Source organism: Platalea leucorodia (assembly GCF_965183815.1).
Source record: "Platalea leucorodia genome assembly, chromosome: 3".
In the NCBI taxonomy this organism is placed as follows: domain Eukaryota; kingdom Metazoa; phylum Chordata; class Aves; order Pelecaniformes; family Threskiornithidae; genus Platalea; species Platalea leucorodia.
This window is the reverse complement of record NC_138825.1, coordinates 68,469,129-68,490,463: the sequence shown is the minus strand read 5'-3', so window position 1 is coordinate 68,490,463 and position 21,335 is coordinate 68,469,129. Positions and strand designations below refer to the sequence as shown.

The 21,335-nt window shown below is 41.7% G+C and overlaps 1 protein-coding gene across 1 annotated transcript in view; it reads right to left on the bottom strand.

The window, feature by feature from the left end:
* Positions 1-7,082: 7,082 nt before the first annotated feature.
* The window catches only part of THEMIS (thymocyte selection associated), a gene marked incomplete at its 5' end in the record, with an annotated part of 81,123 nt that continues 66,870 nt past the window's right edge, over positions 7,083-21,335 (bottom strand). The window contains 2 exons of the mRNA XM_082307377.1: positions 7,083-7,597; positions 12,000-12,156. Coding sequence (XP_082163503.1) covers positions 7,588-7,597; positions 12,000-12,156 — 167 coding nt within the window. The 3' untranslated portion in view covers positions 7,083-7,587. The remainder of the gene's footprint in view (positions 7,598-11,999; positions 12,157-21,335) is intronic.

The following is a 21,335-nucleotide window of genomic DNA, read 5'->3' as shown; positions in this document are numbered from 1 at the left end:
TATCAGCTCCTCGGGAGTCTCCACACCTCCTGAATTATTAACCAGATACCAAGTAAATGAAGGAAAAGAAAATTATTTGTGTCTTTCCGTGCCACTTTCCCAGTTTGATTGGTCCTTTCTCCCCAAAACTTGCACGATATTCGCACTGCGAATTAAGAAATAACTATCAAGACATTGAGCAGTTAAACATTGTTCTGTCCTTTAATGTCCTGGGACAAAGTTTTTAATTATTCATTGTTGTTTCATGGATAAACATTAATGTACCGTCATTAGCTAACAATTTTCAAAGGAAATACATTAATGAGGTCTAACAAAATGTGGGAGTTTTTACCTTAATTACCTGGTTCATAGATCAGAGTAATTAGATTCCAACAGACTTTAGGTATAATCTAAAAGTAATTACCACAGCTGCCAGCTGTTAAAATATTAAGTTTATTGTGCTCCAGAAAAGTTTGGAAAAAAATCTGACCTTTTTTGTGGTTAACTTAGATTTAACCTAAGGTGTGCTTTGAGAAAACAAAAAGAGCCATTAATACAAACAAGGAAAACAAAGTTGCAAACTGCTGCACTTCAGGGGATATTTGTAAAACTCATTTTTAAAAAGCAAATATCTCCTTACCTGAATTTATGATAACATTAGGAAATACTTCGGTATTTTGAAAAAGAGCAACATTTCTTAATACAGCATTGGGCATTTATGTATTTATTTCAGGCATTTTTTCCTAATCCAGCGTGCCAACCAGTCAGGTAAAGGCCAGCAACTGCACTTTGGATGTTGAAGCACATGTAAGAGTTTAGACAAAACACGGGATGGTGGATTCTTACAAGTAAAGCAGAGCCAGGGATCTTGAAACAGAATAGGTGCATCCTAGTAAGAAAACATACGGGTGTCAGAAAATAAGCAGAGAGGAAAGTATCAAAAGAAGGCAGTACAGGTATGGTAGGATGTCTTTGGAGAAGGATGGGAGAGCACTGGAGGTGTCTGATTGCTAGTTAGGGCCAGCAAAAGCTGACAACTACCAAAGCAGGGGTTTGCCCAGCAAGGACGATTCGCAAAACAGATGGGGGTTTCTTATTCAGCATTAGTCTGGGGTTTGCAGCCCTGTTTTCATGCCTGTTACATGTATAATCTTTTTACTGAGGACTGCTTGGCATTTAGCAGGGCCAGTTTCTATTTCACAGAGGTGCTCTTAGAAGAAAGCATAAACACAAGTGGCTGCAGATCCGGACAGCCAGGAAGCTAAACTTCGGTACACGTTTGCCAATGATGAGCTTAAGGGGATTGAAACAAACAACGTTCAGGAGGGAAGGTTAGAAATGGATACATGATAAAGAAAGAACTTAGGAGAATAAAAATCCCCCAGGGAAGATCCTGACCATCCTCAAAGCTTAGGCAATAGTGGTGAACCCTGCAGCCCTCCCACAGCTCTGTGGGGCTGATGAGGAGCCCCCGCCTTCCTCTCCTGAGTCTACTTTATGCTCTGTGATCCCTAATCTGTGCAGAATTATTTGGGCTCTCTTCCTTTCCAGCCTGTGCTCTCTAATGCATAATTATGTGCTTTTTGCTGGTGGAAAAAAGCACTCTCCTCTACACCTACCAGGTATGGAGGGAGAGCAAAGACATTCTTGTCCAGGGCAGCCTTTAACTTGGCAGCTAGGAGGTTTTGCTGGGAAGCAGAAGATGTAGATTTGGACCCTTCCAGATATAGAAAACAAAACTGAACCTAGTATAAGTACTTTAACTGTTGGTACACAACATTAAAAAACCCCTGCGTTTCCCAAAACCAAACTGCTTAGTTACTTTTTCAGCCCAGGGCATGCTGCCTGCCCCCCTCGGCAGGGTGTTTTGAGCTGTGGACCTCCAGTTCCCACTATTGGTGGGAAGGCGGTGAGATTCAAGATGATACACTGTTTTTACAACATTTCCCTCACCCTAACCTTGGTGGCTCCAGGAGGAGCATATTGCCTTTTTCAGATCTCATGTTAAGCCTTCATATACAGAGTGCAAAGAGCTGGCACCTGTAAAAGGTCTGATATTTCCTTCAGTTTAATTTTTGAAGAAAAATCTCAGTTTGATACCACCTCTCCCACTGCTATTTCATTTTTGCGGTGATGCTGGACATCAGAGCACTTGCTGGGCTCTGTTCTATTTAAGTTTGAAGTGCTTACAGCCCATATCCACAGAGGTATTTGGGCTCCTAACACCCAGTAGGATGTGTTTGATACAATTTAAGAACTTGAATATGCTTGTAGATCTGAACCTAAACTCATTTTGTATCTAATCTTCTGTACTACAGATGAGACAAAATGGGCCATGAGGCATCTTAAGAACAACTTGCGTGGCATGAAGTGCAGAGCTGCCCCAGGCAGGGGCTGGTAGGGATCTCTAGGAGAGCCCAGGGGAGCCTGGGGCTGCAGACCTGCCAGACTGCATCGGCTGAAAAGGGCTGCTCCAGCTGGGAAGCACAGATAGTCACTCAAAATGGGGTTCAGAGGATGAGGAATGGAGGCAGAATCACATAAAGATTTGTTACAAGGCATCTATACCTACTTAAAAAATGACTCTATTTATGTAACATGTTTATCTAGGAAAAACATGATAATTTTTTAACGTTTTTTAACTGATTCATGCCTAACCAAACTCTCCAGGACAGAAAATGCAATGAAATAAAATCCTTAATGTCTCTCAATTCCTTCTGCAAACCATTTGTAGCTGTGGGGAAGAGCTGCACGAACTGATTGTGCATATGTTTGCAGGAAAGGACTGCAGCAGGTATGGCGGGACAGATAGAGGCAGTATAAACCAGCCTTGTGGACTAGAGAAAAGAGTCATTTTAGAAAGAAAGACTGTTTCTACCTCTCCTTTCATGCGATGTTAGGCCCCAAAATACTAACAGATGTAATCACTGAACCTAAGGAGAACAGGCAGCTGGAATAAGGTGGAAAAAGGAGAAGAGTCTTTTTGCTGACAATGTAGCTGCAGGACCTTGTGGGGCAACCCCCTGAGCCCCGCTTTGTCTGTGCTGTGGGGACCAGGGGGATTACGAAGGAGCCAGTGTATTTGCAAGAAAGAAAGATCATAACTCCTGAGGCCACCCTAGGAAGAGCTAAGCAAGCCCTGCGCTTTTCAAGGCTGGCCTGAGCCGCTGGCTGCTGGCACTGCTGCTCCCAGAGCCTCAGGGACAGTGTCACGGAGAGCGTGGGAATAAGACACTTGTACGTACAGGCATTTCTTAAATCCTGGTGGGATCAGGCCCTCGAGACACCGTGTAGCCATTTCCACATGCTCCCAAATCTTAACACACATGAGGAATTTAAAGTTACCTGAGAACATAAAAATGGCCGGACTGAGCTATCCATCCCGGTACCCCCTCTCTGGCGGTGGCCAGCAGCAGCGGGCTGGGGCAAGAGCAACAGCAGCAAGGCAAAGGCAGGGTAATCCCTCCTCCTGCGCAGCCTGCCAGCGGCTGACACTTAGTTCAGACCCATAGGATTTATCAGTCCCAGAGAAGGAGCTGTAAAAGGCTATCCTAGAAAATACAAAAACCCGAGAGAAGAGACAGGAAGCTCGTCAAAGAGATACATTATCGCAAAGCGCAAGAACACTCCCAGCACACAGGTGCATTAAAAAAAGGAGGGAGGAAAATTTAAAAAAAATAGCAGCAACAACCTGCCACTTATACATGAAGTATAAGCAAGAAAACTCTTTCTCTTCAGAGGCTATCAGTTTTAATATGGTGTCAAGGAGTTGAAAGGTAACACGGTACAGGCACATCAAAGTGAAACAATGTTGGGAAAACACTTGGGCAGTCTTAGGAGAGGTAGGAAAAGTATCAAACGTGTTAAGTGAAGAGATAGCAAGAATAAATAGTGGTTTCTTATTGGGAAAAGTGTGGTAGAAAAGCATTTGCTTGACACGTCGTATTTAAACAAAAGCGCTTTTGGCATTTAAAGAAGAATGCAGGGAGAAGATTCTTCTTATCTTCCCAGGCACAAAGGCTGGATATATAAAAAATGTGCATGTTGATCATCCAAACAGAAAATGCCATCTCACTAAGGGCTTATGCACACATGGAGTGCTGCGGAAGCAGCTGCTCCTGAGCAGGCCTTCAGTGAGAACACACTGGAAATACTTCTTAGCATTAAAAGAGATAAGCCTTTAAGCTAACAGGTCTGTGCAAAAGCTTATGACAATCTTTTGCAAAGCAAATATCTTATTATTTAAATACACTTGTATTCTCTTCAGGCATAGTGATCGTGGTCTGTGTTCAGCTGAAAATGGCTTTCCCCTCTCAAATGCAGTCTTCTTGAGCAGTAATGTCTGGGAATGATAACCAGGTCGGTCCCTCAAGGATCACGGTGACATTATAGCTTTGTCAAACATGTATTAGCAAACCGTATTAAATCACTGTGGTCATCTGTACAGCACAAGGAAATCACAATACTTATTAAGTCTTGAACATTGAACACAGGCCTTTTACTAGGATCTTACTTCACGCCTCCTCCCTACCCTCTGCTTTCCCCAGCAAGACTGAGTGTCCTTTCCCCGCAGCACAGCACCACAGCCTCTCTTCCATGCCAAGAATTGAACACAAATGCCACCGTCCCTCTGCATCATGTAAACTCAACAGCCAGGCTAGTTCTCATTTCTGTGATAGGATACGATGTTGGCTCATGTGCCTGAGGAAAAGATACTGGAGACATCTCTGCTACTAATATATTTGCAAGGTTCATAAAATCTGCCACCTTTACTCAGATGAATAAAACTCATTGAACTCAATGAGGCTGAATATACATGACAGGATTGTTGCATGTGACAAGGGTGGCAGAACCAGACTCCTTACATGACACGATCTATGCAAAGAAATGAAATTGCTTCTATGGAAGCATTTTAAAGGGAAGAAGTTGCAAAAAGGGCTGATAAGTCTCGGTTTTGTTCCCAGACTAGTTCCAAAATGCTTTTATAGAATGCCTGAAAGAAGCTTAGGTTTGTTGGGAAAGTTACTGCATACCATCCTGTTCACACTCATCCTAACACCCAGGGCAACTAGTGAGAGCCTTGTTTTTTCTAGGCTCTCTCAGCCTCTCCTTGCATGTCAGATGCTCCAAGTCCTCCATAATCTTCATAGCCTTTTGTTGGACTCGCTCCAGTATGTCCACGTCGTTCTTGTACTGGGAAGCCCAGAACTGGACACAGTGGTCCAGATGTAGCCTCACCAGTGCTGAGCAGAGGGGAAGGGTCACCTCCCTTGACCTGCTGGCACTGCTCTAATGCAGCCCAGGAGGCTGTTGGCTTTCCTCTCTTCCTTTCTAGATGCAGAAGTCAGGCTTCCAGTATTTTAGCGAAGGAAAATTGTGGTAGTAACATATATCTTTCAGATATCCAGCAGAGGACAACATCACATTCAGCAGAAAAAAGGAAAAAAAAGTCAGTAAAATACACAACAAATTCCTTTTATTTAAATACCAGGCTGCGTTTGCTGGCATAACAAACTGCGCTGTTTTGAGCTGCTACAAAGAGAAATACAGACTTTTGTGAAAAATGCTTGAAATGTATTTCAAATGTGGACAAGTGATGTGTCAGCCAGTTACAAGTTTTGTACACACCTGCAAGCCTCCATATTAAGTGGTGATATGCAAAACGCTGTATGCTACATATGCATGGAATCAAAGCACTCTGAGCGATATTCTTAATACTTGTAACTTAATAATTGTAACTGATTTTAATGAGGATGAACATTTATCTTGAATAAATTAATGTGAGACAATATTGAGAAATTCTAAATTAATTTGCATTAGTGAAAATTAATCATTCAGTAGAATTTTAATAGGCAAGTCTGAAGATACTATACTCTCTGCTTGAAAAGACTTTTTCTTTAAAGTATATTAAGGCATTTTTGTGAGCATTTGCTTTTTAACTCCTCAGTAGGACTAAAAATATGGTATGTCTAGGTTTTCTAAACATGTTCCCTTTCTCCACCCTGCTGTCTGGGATTTCTGGATATGCCACTCCGATCAAGCTGCTGTTGAGTCTGGAAACCCTTGGCACATCAACTGTGTATTTACACATCAGCTTTCAATAATTTTCCCTGAGAGTCAAAGCACTGCCAGAGGGATATGCACTTGCCCTAGATCTAGCACTTGTAGACACACAGCACTCGCTATGCATGTGCTGCCCAGTTCTTATTCTTATATGCCATAAATGATGGGTATCAGACTCACTCTGCCAGAACACAAGGACTAGGTCCAGTGCCGCCCAAAGACGTTAAGCACACTCTACCCGTGCAGCTCGTGTGATTGCACACAGTGATCCCAGCAGGAATGCGGCAGCTCTAATATCAGCACTGATGACGTGCTCACTGCCAAACCCACTGAGATGCTCGTCTCTGTAAGCAGAGGATCTCCCTGCCACTGCTCAGCACACACAGGGTAGGGGCAGGGCACAAAGGGAGGTCCCTCCTTCTGGGACAAGGAGGTCTTGTATCCTTTCAAATACCATGTAACCATTTGGCTCTTATTTTTCATTTTCAGAAGGATAAAGTAAAAGGAAATCCTTCAAAGCAAACACTTGTTTTGTTGAAAAAAGGAGAAGAGGTTGTGCTGCTCTTCCAGTGCGGCAGTGTTGGCCATTCACACATGAAGCAGAGAGGCACCTGGGGCTGCCTCTTCCCCCAGACACTTGTGTGGAAATACAAGGTACCACAAGGTGCAGGAGAAGCTCTTCAGCACTGCTTTTCCCAGGCCTCTTAAAGAGGGCAGCATGCGCCTTTTTCTCAGTAGGGAGGGCTGGCCTGAACACTACTCTTTCAGCTCCAGCTTCTGTCCTTCCTTCCTGGCTGTGTTTTCAGCAAATTGATGAACAAAATAGCAAAATCTACAGCTCTAGTGTGAATTCAGATAACTTAAGCTGTGCAAGGAGTTATGGAGATGGCAATGCTATCTAATTTAGGCACTCCCAGTCCTTCTCAGTAGCACTTCCCTCTAGGAGCGGTGGCATTGCTTTCCACAGTGAATTACTTGTGGTGCAACAGTACTACTTGTGCAATAAAGCATTGCTCATCGTCTGAAAGAGTGGCAGAATCTGGTCATTTGCAGTTTTGAGCCTTAACCTGAAACATACGCGACTGGTTTAAGAAATGGACCTTCACCTTAGACAACCCTTCATTCCCCTCTCTACCCTTCCCTCCTCCAAAAACCAAAAGAAAAAACCATGCAGCTGTTTCAATAAGGGATATTCCTTTTGCATATGCCCTACAGTAGTTCAGAAAATCAACTGATATTTCAGGTGCAATAAGAATGAAGGATTGGACTTGGCATCATTATCTGAATTCATGAATAAATATGTACAAAAGAACTTTGTCCCCTCAAAGGGTCATGAGACATTAGCTGGATTGACTTCTTATTTAGGACAAGTAAGCAGTTTAGTTTCTCAGGGGATTATTATAGTTAAATTACAGCCTCATATGCTCTTCATGAGACAAGGAGGACACTTTCATGAGCAGCTTTTTCTTACAGTTGCAGTCGATCTTAATGTGTGAAGGACACGGCTTCCTATTTTTTTCCAGTTAATTTCAGAATTATTTTGCTTCAGATGTCTCTGAAAACAAACAAAACAAAATGACAGGGTGAAATGGGAAACCTTTACATTTGGATTTAAAAATTACACAGAGAGTGCAGGTGAATGAGCTCTTGAGTCAAATTAATGGCTGCAAGTTAGGGCTCGTCTGTGCTGTAAAATGGTTTGTCAGTACAATTATACCAGCTATCCCAAGACTACAGCAAAAATAAAGCTAATATATGACTCAGACACAACTATGCCAGCAACTTTGCCTTAGTGTGTAAAACTCATACCAGTAAATTTTTCTTTTACTGGTACAGCTTATGCAGTTTAGGGAAATGTTTGACCTATACGGGGAGAAAGAGCTCACTTAGTGCAAGCTGTGACCCCAGCAGAAAGTTTTCCTGGTGTTTCTCCAGTGTGACTATACCCATGACACCTGTGTCATGTTGCTGGTCCGGCAGACATGGAAGAAGAGATACCCCCCTCTTGGAGAGAGGCTTCCAATGGGTGTGCCCTGGGGCTGGGGTAACAGAGATGCAGGCCTGGAGGGAAGTTAGCTTATAACTTAATTAATATTTAATGGAAATATGCCAGTGGGCTAAGACTTCACCAGTGGGCTCTGTTCCCAGCTCTGCCACACTACAAAAACGCATGTTTTAATCTGCCCTCTAGGGGAATGGCAAGATCTGTGCATGTAGGAAGAACATCTAAATAATCATGGTAGTCTGGCAGTCTTCCCTGCCTTTAGGGTCTCTGGTCCTACAACTGCTTTGAGACACGCTGCTTGAAGTCCTGCCTGTGTCAAAGCTAAGAACTGAGTTGCAGCTCTCGGACCAGCACATTATTTATTTGCTCCCTCTTGACTCTTCCTTCCTTCTGTAATCACCATTGATTGCACCCTGGAAAAAAAGCTTCAGTTTGCACATTAGGGAAAACTAAAAACACCAGGCAGTAGAAAAACTACCTAACAATGAAAAGAGCAAAGTAGGTGATGCCCCTAAATGTGCATTGAAAACTACTTAAGAGGAGGGACTTTCAAAAGTGCTGAGAACATATAACTCCAGTCACGGATTTGGGTTCCTCACTTCAATATCCCCGAGGCTGCAAAGTTTGCCTCAGCCTTTCAGCCAAAGGCAAGGGGAGCTATGAAAGAAACAGCTAGCTTAGAGGGTCAGTGGTAGTAAAGCTCCGGAGAAATGTCATAGAAAAACAGTACAAAAGGATTAATGAAGATGCGGTGGGGTCAGAAAAGTTGGGTTTCATTTATAGCACTGTCTGTAGCCTTCTGTTATGGAAGAGCCTCCATCTCAGCACAACCAAAGTAAAAAAAAAAAAAAGTTCCATCTCAGTCTGTTTCATACAATTACTTTTAAAAAAATCAGTACAAATTGAAAATACAGAAAAGTGCTTTGTTCAAACAAAACAGCCTCAACTGTTGAGTTCACAACAAGAGAAAAACACAGCTGCGTAGTTTTTTCATTCCCTATTGCATTTCTCTCTCTTTTCTACTTTTCCTTTTTTGGCTCCTATTTAATAAGCACCCAGGCTTAGGCAGCTGAGACTTTTCCAGTGCTTGTGTGCAGTTCAAGTCCAGAAAGCAATGTCCTGAAGCAGCCTGACACCAGTACTCGTTTTCAGCTCTCCAGGTGGCCAGACCATGCAGTTTCTGTCCTTTTCCAGCTATGAGGTTACAAGCAGCTATCAGCACTGGAGACAGAAGCTGCTTTCTCTGGTTTTGCTGTTGTTGTTTGGTGGTGTTGCTGCTCCTGCATGCCTCCATCTCATTTTAGTTTGCAGGCACATGGGATGAGACATTATAGCAGCACCAGAGCTATTCCAGTTCATTGCAATGAACTTTCTCTCCATTTTTCTCATACCCAAGAAAAAACACTATTGACAGTTCTAAAAGGCTGTGAAACTGAGGGCTCTCCTCATTAAAAAAAAAAAAAAAAATCCCCCAAAAAACAAGTCATGGCAGTAAAAGGAAAGAAACTTACATTGTTAAGAAGAAAGCCACACATTTTAAATGCTTTCAGGGTTTTTTTCCTACTTTCTCTTGAATCTTTAATGAAAGGTTAAAATACATTGATGATGGTTGTTGCTATAGCAAGCTCAGGCATGTGTGGTCAAGTCCCTTGTTTAATTGCTTATTGTTCTGGAGTGATGAGGTCATGTTAACATCATTGACCCTCTGGGCACATTTATTCTATCAAATTTAACATAGCAATGACCTGAGGCAAATCTCTGTTCTTTCTTTCTCCCTCCTACTTGGGGTGAGGACTAGCTCTTAATAATATCATCCTGGCATGCTTTGGCTCTGATTGTGGAAAGATTTTTTTGGACTGCTAATGAAACACTGCAAATAATAAATACTGATTTTCTCAAAGTACACCTGGCTGTTGAGGTTTACTTCTGTATTTCATTAAAACAATTTCCCCCCCACCAATGACTCCATTTAAAAGTAATCTGGGTCAATAGATTTAATCTTAATAGAATATATATACCAAATAATTAAAAGTGGATATTCATAAATAGTATAAATGTCCTGAGCAAAGGAGGGACCACGGGTGGGAAATGGGTGACTGATGAATTCTTGAAGTAGAGCTAACATGATCGAATGTTAGGCATTTGGCACAGGTGCAAGAGACAACTCATTTTTGTGCATTATTTGCCTGTAAGTGAGCCTAAAACAGCTAATTTGGTTATTTTTAATAGCCCCTTCAACCATCTGTGTAGCATACATGTTCAAAAGCTGATTTTCTAAGCTCCATCAATCATTTTACCTGGCTAGATACTTTATAGGGCTTTTGTCCACATTAAAGGTTAATTTCATATGCCCACATCAAATCCATATTTCTCAAAATGCTCACAAGTGCAAGTGTGGCAGCTTGATAGAAATTTTAAGTGCTAGATAAAAGCCATAATGGAGGATTTCTGATAGTCGGGGGGAGACCAGCAGGCTGGAGGAGCTACGTGCTCCTTGGCTAGCTAATGATTTCAGAGGGTGGATACTTCTGTCATCTACCAAGGATGATAATTTATGGGATTGCTTCATAATCCAAGACAGGTAGTGATCTCCCTCAAGGCGGCAAAGGTCCTTTCTTTCGTGTTCTGCTAGAGCCCTCAAAGAAGACAACCAGTAAAGTGAAACCTTGCCTCTGTTGATAGGGAGTTTAAAGGGCAGGTAGATAAAGTCTTAAAGGATCTGATGCCACGACAGTAAGTAGTATAATTAGAGGCTGATCCTCTAGGTTGGCATTGCTTCTTGAAACTGTGCTTTTTCCCTTAATGCCTATAGTCAAAAGGACTATTTTAGTCAAAAGAGAGTTTCATTCTCTCTTTCTCAACTTTTTTACATGATAAGGCGTGGACTGAGGAAGTAATGCATTATGTGAAACGTCCTACTTTGTTTCATTTTTCAGTCTTTCCTGTAACTTTGGAGTTTCCGTGGCTGCGAGCAGGGGAAGAGATGGCCACACAGATACCACACACTGCCCTGGATGTCATGTTTCTGAGGGGTTTGAGCATTTCAGAAAAAAATAAGATCTTATTTCAGATTCAGTACGCTGCTCAACTCAAATAGAATAGAAACATTGCATGCCATTTTAAAATAAATACAAAGTACATTTTGAAAGAAAAATACCACTTCATAATAAAATAATTTTTTAAATCTCAAACACAATGTTTCAAGTTTTGCCTGGTTTTCAGGGATTTCTCTTAACAAGAGAAGCAATTCGGCCAAATCAAGTGAAGTCCATAGAAGGTTCAGCTGTGAATGGAAAAAGCTGGGACCACACAGTTTCACTCAGATCTAGAAAAAAAGTCTAATCTGTGTTTAGTTGGAAATGATGCTTGGAGCTTTCCAGAAGCAAAGGCCCCCTTCACTAGCACTTCAAGTCTCTGCAGACTGCCAGAGCAGAACCTCAAGGATTTAATGAAAACACAGATAATTCCTGAAAGCTTTTTAAGAGGCAAACCTTAGTCATGCACAACAAGGCACCCACTTCTAAAAGGAGGAAAAGAATTGCAGTTAGAGTACTATAATTTGTTACAGCAAACTGGCACAAATCAGAAAAATTAGACAGGTTTTCAGATACAAAGGCTTTCTATGGGTTTCTGTGTGTTTTTGTAAGGGTAACTGTTGGTCTAATTAAGGTTTCGTCTCTATCTGTAAACCTGGTCTTGCCTGTGCACTTCTATCACCAGAATGACAAGAGGTACTGCATTGACAAAGGTGACATCGCTAAGAGTGACAGGGTGTCACAGGCAGCAGCTCAGAGGTGCCCTTCTTGCTTTACTCACAGAACACTGGGGGCAAGAGCAGCAGCTCCCAGGGGAAACCCTCCCTCATTTGGGGGAGTGAAGGTTATCAGCCAGCCTGAAAAATCACTCTGCCCGCACTTGTTTGCATCCATAAGTGATCATAGGTCACACTCACCTTCTTCCTTCAGGGAGTGCATGCTTATTTCTAACGGTGGTGTCTTGAAATACTTTTCTTATATTTTCAATTATATTTTCATCCACATAGTCGTAGTTGTGCTCTTCCTCCTCCTCCTTTTCTGCCTCACACTTTCCAAGTGCCTTATTTGTTAGACCTGAGCAATCAGCAAAAAAAAAACAGTAAGGAGACAGAAGACTCTGCCCTTGCCCTGAAAAAATGTGCAATTCATACAGACAACCACAAAAGCAAAAAACAAAGCAAGCAACATTTTCCTCACTTTTCTCATTTTCACAGAGATCTTAAATGACTTGTTCAAGTTCCTGAACAATACCTGTGGCAGATCAAGAATGAAAACCAGCTGAGACTTTTATAAGAGAGTCTTCACTCTTAAGAATTCCTATTTCAGTTTTTGCATAATACTTGTACCTCGAAGTCTGTAGGCAAACAGGATAATCTGTTGTCCACTCCCTGCTAGCTGTCCACAGATAACTCTAAGGTTTATTAAAATGGTTAAAAAGTGTGATCACTGACATCGCAAAAGCAGGCAGATAAAATTGCCTGACCATATCAAGAGAAGAGCAGTTCACTTGCCATGTGCAGCACGCAGCATCCCTATTGCAGATGTGCTCCCATGCTCTTGTGTTTCATTGCCTGAAGAGATGAGCCTCTGCAGCTGGGAAACTGTGGTGTTACTCTGGGATTTCCTAGAGCCAAAACCCTGAGTTCTTCTTATTCAGAAGGCAATATAACAAACAAAGATGCGGGCTTGAAAGCAGCTTGAGGTTAAAATGAAAAGTTGCAGTACATTTCTTTACATCCACCTAGACCAGCCTGGGGCAATATTGAGCACAAACCTTCCAAAAAAGCAGTGGCCTTTTCCCACAAGGGCAGAGACCCTCACAGGAAGCCTTTTTGCAGCTCCAGTGCTGGGGCCGGCTCTGCTCTGAATCTTGGCACAGCAACAGCTTCACATTGCAGCTCACACCAGTGAGCTACAGGCTGCTGCCAGAAGGCCCCAGGGTCTCCTCCCCTTCCCCAGGCACTCCTACTGCTTCCCTGGGGCTAAAGGTAGCTGTGCAAGACTCATGGGACCACTGGTCACATGGAGCAGGACCCCACAAGGATCAGTCACTAAGTGCCCCACTTCCCTCCCTCCAGAGCCACCACGTCCCTTGGCCCAGGGTGGTGGGCAAGAGTCAGGCGGCGGCAGCAGCAGCGGCGGCGGCGGTGGCAGCGGCAGTGGCAGCAGCAGCAGCGGCAGCAGCAGCAGGCCCAGCCAGGGGAGCAGCACAGGAGTTCCCCTGCCAGGAGCAGCTCACCCTTGGGGCTTGTTAGGAAGCCTCACATTTAAGAGAGCTGAGAGGATACTGTGTCTCTAAAGCAAAAAGTTTCACCTGAAATGGCAATGCAGTGTGAAACACGGCTTTTGGTACAGCTGTTCCTGTTTGGTTAGTTTGCTACGACATAACCTGAAACAACCTGCAAATGTGCACAAGGCCTCACAGCCTATCAGACCTTGCAGCAAGGCCATGCTTGTCAAACAGGTCCTTCTTTATGGGACTGAGCTGCTCAAACAAGAATCCTCCCAAGCTTATCCTTGCAAGCACTGTGTTCCCTCCCCTTCGTCAAGAAAACATTCTCTTGTTGGTCTCCAAACCCCACTTGTGTTCCTCCTGAGACTCTCCATGGCAGAGGTGTCTCTCCCTGGAAAACTGGGCAGGATTAATTTCTTTCTGAAGTTGTGATCCTCTCCTTTACAGAATTTTTAAGGCCAGAAATAACCATTAAGTTAATCAAGCAGCTGTCTGGCCACACCAGCACAGAGTTTATCATAGAACAATTTACTCACAAGTCCCCCTGCTACTTTTTAGGAATGAGTACATTGGCAAAGGATTTCCAGATCTAGGGATCAAAAGGAAAAAAAAAAACCAAAAACCTATGATGAGAAATTTAATTAAGATCTCACTCACACAGGTGGCCACTATCTTGTTAATAAGCATTTCCAGGTTTGTAGTTCATTTGCAAGTTGGCTGTGTTTGATATCAGTAAAAGTAAACTAATGAATAAAACAGGCACTGAAAGAATAAGCTAATCCCTGTGATTCAGCAAGGGAAATATTGTTTGTGCGCTTAGACTTGCTAATACGCATATAAAGTACAGATTGCTCACGGATGGCATAGCTAGATTTTCTTCTTTCGAAAATACACGCAAACAAAATGATACGTTTCTAAGCAAGACAGCTCAAGGAGAAAGCAAATTAATGTCATTAAGCCAGACTAAATGACAGCTGTCCCCAGTCCCAAACCTGTGTAGGATGCCTTCTGAAATGTATATATTTACACTTCTATAAAGCATTAAGCAATGAATGGGACAAGCTGAACTATCCCAAGGGAATTCTGAACAGTGAAATCAATGCAATTTGCTTCCTTGTTTGAAAAAAATCTATTAGCCTCAGCACTGAATTACTGAATCAGATATGCCATCTCAGCCTGCTAAGAAAACAGGGATTATGTCATCATGCTGTCTATCCATCTGTCAATCTCTTCAGTACTTTTAAAAGTTTTTTTGCCAATTTCAGTCAGATTTGAAAAGGGGGCAGAAGTCTCAACGTGGTTACAAAAGCAAGAGTTGAATTAGTTCCTCTATTGAAAGAAAAGCGTGCAGAACACAACCGTTATACAGTCCATTTGGCAGCAGACAGCAGGATAAATCAGCATGTGGATATTGGCTGGCCACTCAACACACACATAGCTCCAGACTTGCTCTTTTTCATTTGATAGGGGTGCCATCAGGAGAGTTTTGGTTATTATCAGGGAAGGGGGAGAGGAGCAGTAGGGGACAACAGACCTGACTACTTATTAAACCAAATTTCATTAATTCTGCTCTTCCTGGAACAATTTGTAGAATTACGTTTGCCTTTATAGTAGAAGGCTAGTGCTCTGCAGACTAAAAATTTCCATTTCTCTCACTTGTATCCTTGAGTGGGTAGGATTTGGTTTGTTTTTTGTTTTTTTTTTCCCTTGGAATATATTTGCTGTTTTTTCACAAATTCCTAGGTGACAAACAGTTGTCATAACTCTCCATTCTGCCCTCCTTCAAAACGTAGGCAACAGAAGTAACCCAACCCATCAGGACCCTTGTTTGAACGCAACCAGTGCTAGAAACCCCAACCCATGTACATGCAAGGCTGCACACCTAAACGCCCCTGGCCGTAACCATACACAGTTTTATAGCTGTGGTAAATATCTCAGTTCAGGATTTATGCTGCATAAATCAACGTTCAACCACATAATAACATTTAGTGCTTATTTATGCCTAACTTGAAAACAATAGTTGCGAATTATTATGTGCAATAATATTGTGAACTAAACATGGTAGAACCAAATCCTTATTTCTGCACATCACTTAAGTGAATATATACAGAACTGAAGGCATTTGCATAAGCCAAATCTATGAACAGTGGCATTTTATTTGCTGTGGGCCTGGTTCTGGTGCTCCTCAGTGCTAATGAGAACTAATTCCTTAGGGAGTGTGTCGCGAACAGATGATTTAGAACGCTTAAGGAATCACTGATAAAGGTATTAGCAAAAGTGGTTTTAATATGATGTACTACTGAAAGCTATTGAGTGATAGCAGAATCAGAGCCCATAAAACTAATGGACTGTTCCTTGAGCTGGTATCCATCAACCATTCCTTCATGTGATGATGTAGCATATCTTTAAAAACTGTTAAGTGCCACAATCAAAATATTTCATATGCACTGTAGGGTTGCAATTTGTATATGTTCATCTCCATCTGGACTCTACTAACCTGTTTGGGAAAGTTTAATCTTAAATTTAATTTCTTAAAAAATCTTAAATTTCCTGAAAGATACATCAGTTGACCTCTTTCACTGTCCTTTTATTTTTTAATTATCGTCTTTGTTACTATCTTACTGGTTTTACTGAATTCTTAGAGACATTAATTGCCACTGTTGCACTACTGCCTCTTTGTAAAACAAATCCTTAGTGTATCTACAGCTCTTGCAGAGGAGAAATGGTTGCCACAAGTTTTAAACAACTGCATATTTCAGGCCTCATCATACCTTCCTGCAAGAGGGTAAGAAGAAGGGCCAGGGCACCATCACGCACCCCACCAGGCTCCCAGGTGCGGCTCTGCACAAGGCTGGTGGAGCAGAGCCAGGCAGCACTGCCAGAGAGCAGGAGAGGTGACTCATGTGAAGTCCCCTTTAGTTACCCTACACGTAACACTGCGATACCTCTTCCTTGCAACCACTTCTACAAGCTCCTCTGCATATTACTGCAATTCAAATCAGTCATATCTAGTAAACGAGGGAAATATGTAAGGATTCAGAGCCTATGCTTGCTTTCCCCTGCTGTACAAGTTAGAGTTTAGTTAAGAAGAAAGCTGATTGAAAATGTTTAAATATATTTCATTAAAGTATACTCACCATCCTATGAAATGTTGTGATCACCTTATTGTAAGTCATTTTCTTACCTTTTTTTAAACTTATCTCAGAAGATGTGTCAGCCAAGAACAAGTTCTGTGTTTGCAGCCCAAAAATCAGGAAAAGGAGTCCAATTATTTTTTTTTAAGATAGTTACAGGACCATAGGAGCCAAAGGATCTAATAACAGTTTTGCCCTAATCAAAGACGGAGTTAAAGTGTGGAAGCTGGAGAGAGTTGTTATACATGCATTCAGTAAAGGTTTCCTAATTCATATTGCTTATCCCTATGTGCCTAATTCAGAATGCTAGTATGAAATCCCTGTGACAACACCAAAGAAAGAAAAGCTTTTTTCAAAATAATTCAGAATTCTATGTTTTGCTTTAAGTTTTTTGGAGATATTATGTTTAATTCACTTTAATATTTGGTTTAGAGCACAGCCCCATAACCAAATGTATTGTCCTAACTGATGGGACAGCAAGCCACAGCACTGGTGCAGAAATTTCTTAAACCATCTTTGTTGCCAAATTTAGTAGATGTTAGATGTGCATCCTAAACTGCAAATAGAAGGCCCCTTCCTTTTTTTCTTTCTCCAGCCTACTGGCCTCCTAAATCAAGTGCCTAAAGTCAGAATATATAAATATCTATCTTCCCTAAGATGTCCTGACACCAATAAACAAAATCAACATAAACACTTTTTTATTGCTGACTGTAACAATTCCAGAAACCTAAGCCATGAGCAAGAAGATTAGGTAATGTTTCAGAAACTCCACTTAGAATAAATTTCAAGGTTAAAGAAAAACTAATACAGCAGATTTCTGATGAGAGTTATTATCCTGCAGATATTGTTACTATTTCTAATGAATTCAAACTCAGTCAAATCTAAGAAAATAAGATAATATCTTTAGTGGCCAATTCAGGTTTAATTGAAACAGAGGAAAAGGTTCAATTTCTTAGAAACAAAGATAATAAATCCTATCTTTATTAACATGAACTCTGCAAGGAAAGACAATAGAGGCCTTAAAAATGAAAGAAAAACATGTTGCTTTTCTTTGCAGAACTATCTGGCCTTTGGTAAGAAATAGTAATTGTCTTTGTAACTGGGTTTTTTTGAGAGCACAGATTCAACATCCTTATTAGGAATTTGAAACAGGTTGGTGCTTTGGAGAGGGTGGCTTAACATTCACCAGTAGAAGTTTAAAGATTAGTCAGTGAATGGTGCATTTCCTCCCACTCAAAACCCACAGGAGTGTGTCTGTGTTATTAGTCTTGACATATTTTCTAATCCATTATCCTGTGAATTAGCAGAGCAGAGTACACTCTCTGGAACAGGCAAGCTTGCTGCACGCAACAGTGGACTCATGGGGATCCCTTGGCTGGCCAGGAAGAACTGCTATATCATCTAATCCAATCTCCTGTATAATTCTGCAGTTATCTTTGAATTAAGCCCAATAATTTTGGGCTATACTAACACACATCTTTCAGAAAAAACTTTAGCTTTGATTTGGGTATGTCGGCGTATAATCCATCACTGCTCTTTGGTCTAGGTTAAATCTGCCAAGCTCAAACTCACACTATACTCAAATTTAGACAAAGTTTGTACAGGGATATACTCCAAGACAATTAAACAAGAAGCAATTTCCTAGCCTTGCAAAAGAAGAAACATTATGATACTACCACTCAATTTTCTATGTGTGTACTAAACAGAGGTACTAAGAGTTTGTTTGAAAACCCTCAGTAACAAAGGCTATTCTTTATCTGATCTTCTGTGAATAGTCTAAGCTAATACAGTACATAGGATGAACTTAAAATGAACTAATTGCAGCTTTCATGAGGAATGAGGCAGCATACATACGATCGATGAGCTTTGAAATCAGAAACGCTGCTAAGAACTGGGCCAGCTGAGAAGAGTTAGTGCTGTGAATCTTGGCAGGACCAGAGGCAAGCAAGACTTCAGCAGCCCTAACACCATTTTTTCTCTAATACTCTTGGCCGTACACCTAGGGCTACTTGCAAAGCACAGGTCTCTAGCCATAAACTCAGGGAAATAGGTAGGAAAAAAATGAACCTGATTGATACCTGAAGTTTAAAAGAAATGCGTGTACTGGAAGCAGGAAGAAATAAGTCAGTAATCTACCGTTACGATTGATGCGTGGGTCACAACCAGCAGATAAGAAACCCCTGCTTTCATGGAAGGGATACCACAACAAAGGCTGGGATTTTAATGGAATGAAGGCCAAAGGAAATAGAGCAAGAACAGCTAAGAGAAGATCATTTCAAACTTGAAAAAGTCCCTAGAAAAAACTTTCTTCTCAATTAGAGTGTTCTGGAATTAAAAACAAATGAAGAATTAGCTAAGAAAAATAGACATGTGCTAGAACATGAAAAATAGTAAATAAAAAATCAAGTGCTCTTGGAGGTTCTGAAAAAGATTTATCAAGGAAATCATATAAATAAGGCTCAATGGGATGGACAAAAGACTAATGCTACTGCCCCAGAATGAATAGAGAGAAGGCAGGCAGACTCCAACCAGGGCAGATGAGACAGTCAGCAACATTGCCTTGTTTCACTGCAGTGCTGAAACATGTTCAGTAGAAGGTACAAATCAAGAACATTTGCAAAAAGTCCAAGTCTGTTTTCTAGTGTCCGACACCACAAACTGCGTGAACTAACAAGAAGAGTGAGCAGCATGAAGAAGGTGGCAGAAATTTTGCTGGTAGCATGGCTGACAGGCAGCACTCTGCCTAGGGACAGGTGAAGAGCCTGCTGAGAGCTTCTGGGTCAGGATTAGCAGACAGACCAACATGGGCAACGTTGCTATGGGTGTCTGCTACAGAACTGTGATTCATTAATGACGTGGATGATGGGAGAGAGTGTATCCTCATTAAGTTTGACGTTGATAGAAAACTGGGAGGAGTGGCCGAGATAGTTGTGCTGCTATTCAGAGGGACCTGAACAGACTGGAGGAGTGGACAGAGAGGAATCTCATGAAGTTCAGTGAAGGAAAATGGAAGGTCCTGCACTTGGGGAAGAATAATGCCATGCACCAGTACAGACTGGGGCTGACTGGCTGGAAAGCAGCTTTGCAGAGAAAAACATGGGGGTCCTGGTAGATAAACTGACCATGAGCCAGCAATGTGCCCTTGTGGCAAAGAAGTCCAACAACTTCCTAGGCTGCATTAGGCCAGGAGGTGCCAGCAGAGATCCTTACCCCTCTGCTCAGCACTGGTGAGAGCACACCTGGAGTTCTGGGTCCAGGTCTGGGCTCCCCAGTACAAGAGGGACATGGACATTCTGGAGAGAGTCCAGCAAAGGGCCATGAAGATGATTAAGGGACCTGAGCATCTGAAATAGAAGGGGAGGCTGAGAGGGTTGGGACTGTTCAGTCTGAGGAGAAGGCTCAGGGAGGATCTTATCACTGGGTATAAATGCCTGATGGGAAGATGTGAGGAAGGTGGAACCAGACTCTTCTCAGTGGTGCCCAGTGACAAAAGAAACACAAATGGTAACAAATACTCTCACAGTAGGAACATAGTTCCAATACAAAGTATGGAAAGACTTGTCCACCTCCCAGTCCTGTTATTGAGCTGAAGCCTTAGTAACAGTAGCTCCAAGCTTCTCTCAGCCAAGGGATCTGTTTCAAAACTACTGCAGAGTTCCTGTAAGAGGCACCGGAAGTGACTGTATGACACTGCTTCTCGCTGCATGAACTGCGTGGCTGCATTGAGAAAAATCTTTGAAAAATCTTGACTGTAAAACCATTACGTGACCTTAGCCTGTGTGGCTTTCCCTGTCTGTGAGGAGTCTAAACCCATCAAGTAAAGCACCTACATGAGCACTGAATCCTGTGCTTGTTAATAAGCCAGTCCTCAGCATAAACTTTAAGCCTGGCTTACTTCAGTAAGGATGCTTTGGTCATGTTTTCTTCAGGTATGTCCCCCCTGTTTCCCATGCCTGCCTCACCCCACAGAGACTAACCCATGCACATGATCCCACTGACCCCTGTAGCATGGACAGCGGTTTTCAAAGTCAAGCCGCAGTGATTTGCAGGTAATTCCCTTGGCACAAAAGAGTACAACATTAATCCATCTTGGTATTCATTTTTGGTTTGTTTTTGGTTTTTTTTTTTCTGGGGTTTAAACAGATGATACTGTCCTTTGTAGCTGCCAATAGGAAGCTTCACCATTTATTCCTACAAAATCTAATCAAATCATTAAGCAGTGACAAAATGGATCCTGCAGGGAGATGTTTGAAAGCCACAAAATAACAAATTTGGGATTATCTTTCAAAGCAGCCAGATACCAAAATACCTTTCAAAAAACAGTCCCCAAATAGTCAACTTGCACAGCAATAAGGATTAGTGAATAGTCAACATGCCACAGCAACTCTTCACTATAAAAGTTGTTTATGTTGCATTTGGAAGTTTCAACATGTGTAGTTCCAAATAGGCAGTCCTTTTTAGGAGTCTCACACGCTGAATGACAAAACAATAAAGAGAAACTTTATGGGAAGCTCTTACATTGATATCAATTATCAGGGAACAAATGCTGTGAAGATGGGTATTTATGCTTTAGTCTTCCAAATGTTCTAGTGTTGTCGTTAATGTGATGTGTTCATATTTCAGATATAACCTGTGACTGACAGATTAATGAAATCAATTGAATTTTTTATATTAAGTGCGAAGTCTTTTGGATTTTTCCTCTTAGCTTCTCAACTTCACTACATTTCCTTTCTGAAAAAGGAAAAACTTGAAAGATCAGTAGAAAAACTAACCAGCTATCAAAAATGCTTGGGAAATCCAAGCCAATGGTGACCTTAAAACCAATTATCAGTCAAGTAACTTGCTCAATATTGGTTTTTTCTTCAAAATACAAAAATGTGAGTTGA